Raw genomic sequence first — 10,912 nt, 5'->3', positions numbered from 1 at the left:
GCTACTGACTCTTCCAAGTGTGGCTGGCTGGTGAGACTAACAAAGTTAATTCTGAATTGCAGTTGATTTTAATTTAAAGTTAAATAACCATGTGTATTGAATTAGTTAATGCTGGCCTGGTCCCTTCAAACCTCCAGGTAAGAGAAATGGAAGGTAGATTATGTGCAATCCAGGAATCTTAAATCAGAAATAATGTTTTTAAAACTCTTTCATCTCTTCTGTCTGAATTTTTCCAGAAGTTTCACATTAAAAAAAAAAAATGAAGCCCAAACCAAATACTTGAGACTGCTTTTCTGTATGAATCATCTTTTTACAACGAGGTGTAAGACTGGTTTTGTTGCCAGCTCTGCCCCCTCTTCTACAGATAGAATTCAGTGATTAGGTTCCTGAATTTATTTAGATTATTCTCCTTAAAAACATGGTTTCCGTACTGCAAATAAATGACAGGAACTTTTCCACTAAATTACTCCAGACAGCACAAATGTTCTTTCCAAAAGTAGAGGCTGGAACCACAGCCCCCTCACATTGCCTGTTACATCTGTTTATGCTTATAGAAGTGACATTCATTTCGTAGACAGAGAATGCCAATTTCTTGAGAAAGCACCCAGAATTTGGTGAGGCTTGAAGAAAAGAAAAAAAGAAAAGAAAAAATTCCACTGTTCAAAATAAGAGATACATAGAATTGAGTAACTACAAAGCCCTTTTGAAATTATGTGAGAAAAGATTTTGCTCCCAGAGTGTAGATTCTGTGCATAGACTTGCCCGAATTCATATGTGGCCCAAATCATTTACTACCTGATAAAACACTAGGTAAGTTACAAAACCCGAACCTCAGTCTTCCTATCTGTAAAATGCAGATAATAATAGTTCTGTTGGGAAAACTTGTGTAAGACTTCGAAATGGGCAAAAGATTATTGGTGTCCTTTCAGTGGAATGCAAGATGTTATCTACAGGACTCTGGAGTTTTGTGGTTCTTCAGTAGTTTGCACCTTTACTTGCCTTTGACTAGGCTTCTTACTACTTTATAAGCCATAGTAACTTGATAATGTAAATGGTTCTTATCTATAGATAGGCAAAATTATTTTGTTCCTTAGAGGTACAGTTGATTACTGCCCTGTATAGGAAATAATTGAATACATATTTTAGTGCCTTATGTAATATTAACCAGTTTTGCCTCTTTTCTGACTTTCCGTGAAGGTTTGTTCTTCACATTCTCATTTGGATGGGTTGCAGTGTCTTGGCGTTCCCTCCCTAATTGATGTCAAATAATACTTTTGACACATCTTCATTTTACATTTCTACTAGAGTGTTTTTTACCTTCTTGAAAAATTATCCTTTTAAGAGTGTCTACTCTGTAGTTTTGTGAGGATTAGTTTCAAGGTCTTCAAGGTCTACCATGACGGTTATTATTCCTTTTATATTTTTGCACTAAGACTCTAACACTTCAGGTATGTTTGATGGGGGGAAGGAGGGAGTACTAAGCATTTATAAAAGGGTGGGGGTAGGAGGGGTCTGAAAAACTCTTTCCTGACAAGAAAGTTAGATTTCCTCACCTCTTTCCCTTTAGCAGTGGGGCCTTACGGTCAAGGCGCGTGTTAGGTGGAGCTCAGTGGCCTAAGCGGAAGCCACACTGTATCTGGGCCTGGGTGTTGGCCTTCCAGGCTAGGATGCCCTGGGGTCATGAAGTTAACCGCGGATTTTGCGCGGCCCCAGCAGCGGGCAGCCAAGGAACCCAGTTCTCGCGGAACAGAGACCCCAGCTTGAAAGGCAGGCCTTGCCCGGGGCCTGAGAGGCCCCTCGCCCACGGCGGAGGGGGTGGGGCGGCCTCGCCTCGGGCCGGTGCTTTTCGCCCTCCGTTGGCCGCCAGAGGCTCCCTCTCTCTCCCTCTCCTGGGATTTTGCTGCCGGGCTCCCTCTCTCTGCGGCCCTAGAGTTAATCCCATCAGCCGAGGTGAGGCACCTGTTACCCCAGGCCTTCCTCAACCCCGCGGCCTCTCCCCCATGACAGCCTGGCTCCGCGGCTGGCCGACAGCCCGGCGCGGGTGACCGCACGTGGGTAAAGCCCCTGCCCGGGCCGGGACCCCCGCCCCGGGCCGGCCGAGTATGCGAGCGCGCCGGGGCCCGGGCCGCCGCCCGCCCGCAATGGCGTTGGGGAGCGCAGCGCGCCTCCCGGGGCCGCCCGCCGCCAGCCGGGCGCGCGTAGGGGCCGCGGCGCGAGTGGAAGCGGCCGCCGCAGCCGCCCTCGGTGCTGCGCCGTGAGGAGCGGGTGGAGGGGCAGCGAGCCGGCCGGCGCCGAGCCGCGGCCACCGTGGGGCGGGGGGCGCCTCAGAGGAGGGGGTGGGAGCCGCGGCCGCCCGACCCTCCCCGCCGGCGGCGGCTCCCTCTCGGGTAAGGGGGAGGCTGTGCGCGGGGCGAGGAGTTGGGGAGGGTGGAGAAGAGGAGGAAAAAAAATCGGGATGTACAAAGGCTGAGTTGCAGGCTGGGGGTGGGGGTGGGTTGCGGTTGAGGAGCGATAGGTTGAGGAACGGAGGCATTATCTGTGGGATCTATTGTTTCCTGGCACACTGGGAGGAAAAACAAAGGGATTTATTAGCATTTACCCTGTAATTTTTTTTCTTTTCCTTTTTTTAATGTGGTCGGGGAGCGCGGCTCTCCCCGTGCCACACTGGGATCCGCCTGGCAGCCGCCGGGAGCTGCAGCCAATGTGTTAGGACTTCAGGTGCTTCTTGGCACAAAGCTAGACTGCGACCTCCTACCATAGCGCTTGGCGTCACCTGCTCTCCCGGCCCTGCCCCGGGGCCAAGGGACTGCGTCCCGAACCAGGCTTGGGAATCGGCTGCCTCTCAAGTTGGTGTTATTTATGTTTGTCTTTTGTGAGGGCAGGTTTTGAATCCCCCGGCGGCCGCATCGCCCCCGCCCCCGCCCCCGCGGGTTCGAATTGGCGGGGGAGGGAGTGGGGGGGTGTGTAGGGGGGAGGGGAGGGTGTGTAAGGCTTAAACAAATGCCAGGGTAAGAAGGAGATTGTCGATGCTTGACAAAAAAAAAAAAAAATAACCAAAAAAAACAGGCACCACACTCTAAAGCTTTTCTTGTTTGTCTGCATGGGCCATGCATGCGTGCTGGGCCAGGAGCCGAGTTTGGAGAGGGCTTAAGTGAAAGTGTGCTTCCTCATCGGATGGTGCGTGAGGGTGATAGGGCTCAGCCTAATATTAGAAAACAAAACAAAACGAAAACAAAATGAAAAATCTTTAGAAGTACATTGTCTGCTCCTCAGCCGATCTTGAAGTATTTGATTGCTGGCATATTGATGTAATATCCAGCTGTGGGCTAGAGAGGACCAGCAAGCATGCATGGCGTTGTGTTTTTGAGCTGATAGTAAGTTAGAGGCAAGTATAATAAACAAATCAGGGCTATGAAAAGAGGTTTCATGGTCTGTTTACTTTCTGATCGTCACATTCTCATACATTTATTCCCATGATACTCTACATCCCACTCTGGAGTTAATAATATTCACTCTTAGGAGACTTCCAAATATTTGATATGGTTTTGAACTGAGAGTGAAACTTACTGCCATTTAAGAACTTTATTCTGCTTGTTTTGGTCTGAAATTGAAGTAGTGTTGCTTTGGGGATGCGGTAGATGAGAATATTGGACTAGAAAGAGTGAAATAAGCCTCTGTAGGCATGTTTTGAAGTTTGTAAGCATAGGTTCCAAACTTTTAATTGTACAGAAAAAATAAGTTCTATCTGATGTGGAGAATCTCAAATGAATTTCATTTTCTCTGGACAGTTTGATGATTTCTTAAAGATCTAGGAACTGCTGGTTTCTTTTAAGATCATTCACAAAACCAACCAAAACTTGGGCTAAAGTATTGCTTTCAAGCGTACTTATGTGTCACTTGTATGTGTGCATGTGTGTGATTTTGGTAAGAGTCTCAAGTTTTCAAGTTTGAAACAATTGTTACCAAAGACCAATCAGAGTTATATAAGTTTGAAATTCTTGACTTTGAAATTCCAATTTCAATAAGTAATTTCTTCTGTTTGACCTGTGGCCAAGCCACTTTGAAAAGTGTGTATTAGTTGACTAAACATAAATTCAAATAAGTAAATGAAATCAGAAATTCATTCTTTTCTGTTACAGATGAACCTCTAGTCTTGCTTTGAAAAAGCCATTTTGTGTAACTCTTGACTGAATAATTTCCTAATACACCTGTTGGGAGGATCACTGACACAGTATGCCATTTGAGAGGTACTTTTTCTTGACCAAATACTGGTGATTAGAGAAGAGAGGTGTTCTGTTTTTTTGTTTTTGTTTTTTTCCTGATCATTATGAACATTGGCTTTTCACTCCTGAAGTAAAAATGTTGAAAACCGAGTCTTCAGGTGAACGTACCACTCTCAGAAGTGCCTCTCCTCACAGGAACGCATATAGAACTGAGTTCCAGGCACTGAAAAGTACCTTTGACAAACCCAAGTCAGATGGGGAGCAAAAAACAAAAGAAGGTGAGGGCTCCCAGCAGAGCAGGGGGAGGAAATACGGCTCCAATGTCAACAGAATTAAAAACCTATTTATGCAGATGGGTATGGAGCCCAGTGAGAATGCCACAGTCATTGCCAAAACAAGGGGGAAAGGTGGACCTTCATCCCCTCAGAGAAGAATGAAGCCCAAAGAATTTCTGGAAAAAACAGACGGCTCGGTTGTTAAGTTGGAGTCCTCTGTTTCAGAACGAATTAGTAGATTTGACACAATGTACGATGGCCCTTCATATTCTAAGTTCACAGAAACTCGGAAGATGTTTGAGAGAAGCGTGCACGAGTCAGGACAAAACCACCGCTATTCCCCAAAGAGAGAGAAAGCTGGAGGGAGTGAACCTCAGGATGAGTGGGGTGGTTCCAAGTCCAACAGAGGCAGTACTGATTCCTTGGACAGCCTTAGCTCCCGAACAGAGGCTGTCTCCCCAACTGTGAGTCAACTGAGTGCGGTATTTGAGAGCACCGATTCCCCCAGTGCCATCGTTCCTGAGAAGGCTGAAAACAACGACTACTCAGTGACTGGGCATTATCCCCTGAATTTACCGTCTGTTACTGTTACGAATCTTGACACCTTTGGGCACCGTAAGGATTCGAATTCTTGGTCTCCTCCACGCAAACACAATGATGCTGCAGAGGATGCTCAGAAGAGTCATACAACTCCAGTACCAGAAGTAGCTTCGAAGAGTACCTCTGTGGCTTCCGTGCCTAGTGAAGAGGCACAGCAGAGCAAGGAAGCCGAGGACTCCACATCTAACCAGGAGACTCCTGACAGAATTGACAAAGACACTCCTGAAGAACCTTGTGCTGAAAACAAGGCAGTGTCAGAGCCTGAAATCGCTTCACCACAAAACGAACCTTTAGAAGACGCAGAAGCTAATTTGGTGGGGAGCGAGGCAGTAATGCAACAGAAGAAAGAACTTGCAGGTGGTGATTTTACCTCAGCTGATGCTTGTAGATTCAGTTGTGGAAAGGAAGCACCCAGAGATTCAAACAATTTTGAGAGCTCCCATGTTTACATGCACAGTGACTATAATGTATATAGGGTAAGATCCAGGTATAATTCAGACTGGGGAGAGACAGGCACTGAACAGGATGAGCAGGAAGATAGTGATGAAAACAGCTACTATCAACCTGATATGGAATACGCAGAAATCGTTGGATTACCAGAAGAAGAAGACATCCCAGCAAATAGGAAAATTAAGTTTAGTAGTGCTCCAATTAAGGTAAGTATGTTTTCTAAGTTTGTTTTCAGAGTTTTTTCTAAGTTTTTATAAAGTATTTGGGCCTAACTGTATGCAGAATAGATTTAACAACTATAAAGAATTCAAGGTTGTTGGTATACATCTGTTGTCAGGTGATTTTAAAAGTTTGGAGTTGGAGAGAGAGAGCCATATATTTACTGATGTGCTTTATAGTTGTATGTATAAACCAGTGCTGAATAATATTAAAGTTGAGGAAGCCTGGGGATTGTGAGATACATTCCAATGGATTGGAGTATGAATAACATGAACACTGAAAACCAGGAGTGTTAGTTCAAAGAGAAATTACTCCTTTAACTAGTTTTGCCTAAAATTACCCATAAATAATAAAATTATCTGAATCTAAATACTGTAGGATATGAGGTATAATGTACAAAGGGAGAGCTGTGATAACCTTGAAGTAATATTCTTTATTTACTTGCTTAAAAATTTGGGTTATCCCTTACTTAAGTATAAGTGAACTGTAAAGAATGTTGGAACTTCTTTTTTTGTACTGCTTCTTGGTAGTGAATGTTTGATTCATGGAAATATATTAGCGGACTTAAATACTTTAATTGGAAAGCTATGAGTCTAAATAGCTTTGAGTTCAGAATTTGTTTTGTAGCTTTAAAATGAAATTGTGTGAAAGGAAGTTAAATTGATTTGCCATTCATGGATTTATTTTTACCCCTAAAAAACTGGATAAATGCCAATTGAATTCAGATGCTCTGTTCTAATGACTTCACTTAGTTAACATTTGGAATAGAAGAATAGCACAAAGTACATCCACAGCGGGTGGTGAAACGTTATTAGCTGGTAATGGCAATGGGGCAGGAGGTGTTTGGTTGCGTATCAGAATCTCCTGGAGTGCTTTTTCACAGTGTACTTGCGCACAGGCTCCGTCCCAAGATTCTGGCATGCCCTCCTAGGGGAATCTGGAGGGTTGTGATGGCAGAATATGTAGTTTGAAACTCCTTTTGAGGGGCTTCTAGCTTGCACAGTGTGTGTATATGATAGATTTGGAATTTGATGTGGTGTCTTCTTAAATTTTCTCCTTAAAATCTAAAGTCACCGTCTCTTGTTATTGCCATCTTATAAAACTTTCAAATAAGGCTGTAAGATATATAATTTACAGAGCAAATAGAAATAAGACCTTGCTTTAATCATGAAATCCTTTTTTGAGATAAAGCCATAATCTATGAAATTATTTACAGGTGTTAACAAGCAAACTATCCTTTCGTTAGGGTAAAGGAAAAGCCCTGGGTCAGAACGGGCCATGTCAAGTTAAACTACGTTTAAAGTAACTACTAGAGACGTGAATCTGGTTTCTAAGTAAGCTAGGTTTCTCTGCTACTGTTTCCCACCCTCCTTTGTTATTCTCCCCCCACCCCCTAATAGTAGGCACTCTCTTTAGAGGTGCCTTTCTCTCAGGCCTGTTCAGCGAGTTCCTAAATTTCTAAATTTCACCATTCATGTCCCATTTGCAAGTGCTCCCGTTCATTTGAGCGTCATCTTTTTACCCCTTAGGAAGAAAGCAATCAGATTAAATTGTTACACATCTAGCAAGGCAGGAATAACTAAAATGAACTCTTCAAGGAGTTTGTTAAAACCAGTGACTGACTCCCTAATGGGGGATAGCAGCTTATGAAAATTTATCAAGTAGAACACTACTCACTCAACCAAATGGGGCATCAGCCTTGTATTTGGGTTCTGTGCTGCACAAAACATAACTGCACAGTAATAGGTTTAATGGATTTTAAAGGATTTATCTTTGAAATGTGGATGTTCATATGTGAACAAATCAGGTTTTGGGGTATGATATTTTGAAATTCAAGTGACTTTTTTCCTACCATTGCTTATAACAATAAACATTTTGCCTCTTAATTTTCACATAGTAGAGTATTTCATATAGCAAAGAAAAATAGATTATATGCATTTAAGTTTAACACATTTCATTAAGAACATGGATCAAACATCAAATTTGTGAAAGACAATGCACTGTATTTTAGTGGGCTGTTAGCGGTACTAGTTGGAGTGAATTAAGTTTGCAAACAGAAGATTCATTCTTAGCCCTTTGTAATGAATAAGACAATTACTCTTTTTTGCTGTTCCCATTGTTTAACTTGTAAGTGGATTCACTTAGAAATTTTGAGAGCTACTTTTCTACTGGTGGTGGTGGTAATGATAGTGTTTAGATTATTCTCCAATTAAGATTTTTGTCTCAGAGAGTGGTAATAATTAAGTTCAGTAAGTGTTTATTGAAGGCTTATCATGTGTCTGTTCTCATGCTGTTAGCTGCAGAGGACACAAAAATCTATAAGGTTACCTCTTTCCTGTGTGAGCTTGTAGAGTCAGTTCTTAAACACATGATATTTAAAACCCATGAAACACAGTGTAAAAACCTGTGCTGAAGTGTCTGATGTCCTACGAGTACTCTACCTATTCTTGGCTGCGCAGAGTGAACAGGATTTGATAGATCATTCGGAAGGGAATACACTCAGCCATTCCTTATATGTGTTTCCTTATTCTTTTTATGAAGATTTATTTATGGAATGAGAAGTTATGATTCCAAACCTAAATCTTTTCCTTTGAAGCTTAAACATGTTCCCTCTTTCAGAAGTAATAGGGAGCATATTCCTTACAGAAGTGATCTTTAGACTTTTACTTTTCCTGTTATTCTCATCTTATTCTTCACTAGATTAAATATTCTCAACACTTGTGGTCTGTGTTTTAGATCTTGTTTATGATCTTCATGTGTGTGTTGAAGTCTTCAGTTTCTATTTCAGTTCTTTTATAGATGTTTTAAATAGTTATTTCCCTAAAATGTTAAATATGGACCTAGAAAAACATCAAAATAATAACTGATCTTTCCTGCGCTGCATATTCTTTATATATAATTGTTGGTAACTTTCAGAAATGGTCAGATTGTTTCCTAATAGATTTGGTTAATGTGTTTCATAGTGTCATGGAAAATTAGAATGGAATTAATAATAGAAAATATAAAATCCAACTTCAAGATATGTAATGAGTGCATATTGTGAAGCGTGCTAATTTGAGATGGGAATTATGCTTTCAGTCTCAGGAATTTCTCAAAACTAAGGGATCAAATTAAATTTGTCTTAGATAAATCAAAGATAGAAAGGGTGACATTTAAAATTATTTTCTCTATTGAGTCAGAATATTTACTGAGTCCTTACTATGTGTCAGGAACAATGTAAACGTAATAAATACATTAGATGACTGGAGCTGATCAAGTCAGCAGCCCGTGGTGGGTGGGACATGTATAGCCCATTAAGGTCACTTTTTAAGTGGTTTTGCTCAACTCTGATCTTGGGTGATCTTTCTGAGATCATCATGGCTACCTTGTTGAGGAAGTCATTACCTTTCTCTGTTTCTGGTACCCTTATGTCCCTTGGATTGGTGTTCTTGAAACACTGCATATCTGAAAAAGGTTATTTTCCTATTTCCCAGCAAGATGAGATTGCAGGGTTAATGTCGAGATACATCATGCTGTTATACTTTTTGGAGTGTTTTTTCAAGTTGTGTGGAGCTTTACAGAGCTAGGTTTCAAAGGTGAGTCACCAAGGGCAGCAGTGCTTCTCTAAGCCTACATGGTAGTTGTTGAAAATGGGTCCCTTAGTATTTGCTCCCTCTTTTGGGGCCCTGAGTTGTTGTCTGGGGGTGCATGAAGCCTTTTATTCAGGATGGCATTCCGAGATCCAAATTTCTGTCTTTGTGCAGCTTTCCCTTTCTAACAGTCCTGCTTCTTAACTTAGATTTGCATATGAATCAGTTGGGGATCTTTTAAAATGCGTATTTCTGATTCAGTAGGTGTTTTGTGGGAAATTACCTTGATGTAATGGTTAGCCTCCAAGTACACTGCCAGCTATCCCGGAGGTATGGAATAGACAAGCCCAGCAACCAAATTAAAATGCTTGAATCAAAGGATTTATCAAATCAGTTTAAAACACGCAGCCAGAAGCAAGAAGAAAGCCGTGGTGGGGGTGTGGGGTAAGTTAACATACTTAAGGTGCAGACAAGGTTGGAAGGAAGGAGCACACTACCTGAGTCCTGGGTCCGCAATATTCATGTGTCCTGCCCCTCTCTCTCTCACACCAGCCTTTCCCATTGATGATGTGATTATGAGGACTAGAGTTGAGATTTTAGCAGGAACTCCACGGACTAATGACACCTGGGCTAATGATACATAAGTGCCATGTTGAGGAGAGCAGAAACAAGTATACTTGGTACAGCGGTAGCTTTACCAGTTTACCTGCCGATCAGCCATGAGTGTTGTTTGCGTTTCTGGGGTAGAGCACCTGTGGGTCCAGAAGAGGATCATACTGGGTGTCCTCAGTGGGTGGCTGATGTGGAGATGACATAGCTGTCAGTCCAGAGATGGCACGATAATGACTTGGGCTTTCTACCCCTTTCTATCTACAAGTAGACTTCTTATTTCATCATATTTTCAATTTTGGAATGTCTTGCAGGTTACTCACCTATTTTTTAACATATCTTATGAATTTTTGTCTTGGTTTTAAAAGCTCTCATTATCTTTAGTTAGTTAAGTCTCTGAGTATTAGCTTATTTATTTACCATCAATGATTGTCACTTCTTAGAGTTTCATCCAGTCGATTTATTTATTGACCTAACAGATTCTGAGGTTCTCAAATAATACAGCAAACTTACAAAACAGTGAGTCTGGGTGAGATTTTGCATTTCTAACAGCTTTCAAATTGGTGCTGATGCTGCTGGGTAGCAGTCCACTATTTGAAATATGATTTTGAAGAATAGTCTGGCTTCTGAAAGGAGCTGGACACAAAATGTTGGGGAAGCTCATTTAACAAATTTGCTTTACAGATGGGTCTGCTGTAGCTGGTTGTGTGGAATAATATTCTCTGAAGACGAAACAGGTGTCAACTTGTAAAGTGCATGAATTGCTCTGTTTCTGGATTCCAAAATGGATTATGATTCCTAAATTCACAAGGAGCTTGTGTCATTAAAAAGTCATATCCTAGACTTTCTGTGTGGTCTACGTTTGTAATTATAAACGGATGAGAGGAGTAAGTTCTTGGTAGATTCAGGAATTTCATTTTTCTCCTTCTTTTGGAAGCCTAAATTTAAAAGCTTCTTGAGAGAATAT

General features: G+C 41.9%; 1 protein-coding gene across 5 annotated transcripts in view; it reads left to right on the top strand.

Annotated features, from left to right (window-relative positions):
* The first annotated feature begins 1,876 nt into the window (after positions 1 to 1,876).
* PPP1R9A (protein phosphatase 1 regulatory subunit 9A) overlaps positions 1,877 to 10,912 on the top strand; it is a 259,617-nt gene continuing 250,581 nt past the window's right edge. For all 5 annotated transcript variants that reach the window (XR_012074487.1, XM_015242041.3, XM_072964969.1 and 2 more), the window contains exons 1-2: positions 1,877 to 1,950; positions 4,140 to 5,754. Coding sequence is in view for 4 of the 5 variants with exons in the window: in XM_015242041.3 (XP_015097527.1) it covers positions 4,360 to 5,754 (1,395 nt within the window). In the remaining variant the exon portion in view is untranslated. The remainder of the gene's footprint in view (positions 1,951 to 4,139; positions 5,755 to 10,912) is intronic.

This window comes from Vicugna pacos, chromosome 7 (assembly GCF_048564905.1).
Source record: "Vicugna pacos chromosome 7, VicPac4, whole genome shotgun sequence".
Lineage (NCBI taxonomy): Eukaryota > Metazoa > Chordata > Mammalia > Artiodactyla > Camelidae > Vicugna > Vicugna pacos.
This window is presented reverse-complemented; position numbering and strand designations above follow the sequence as displayed.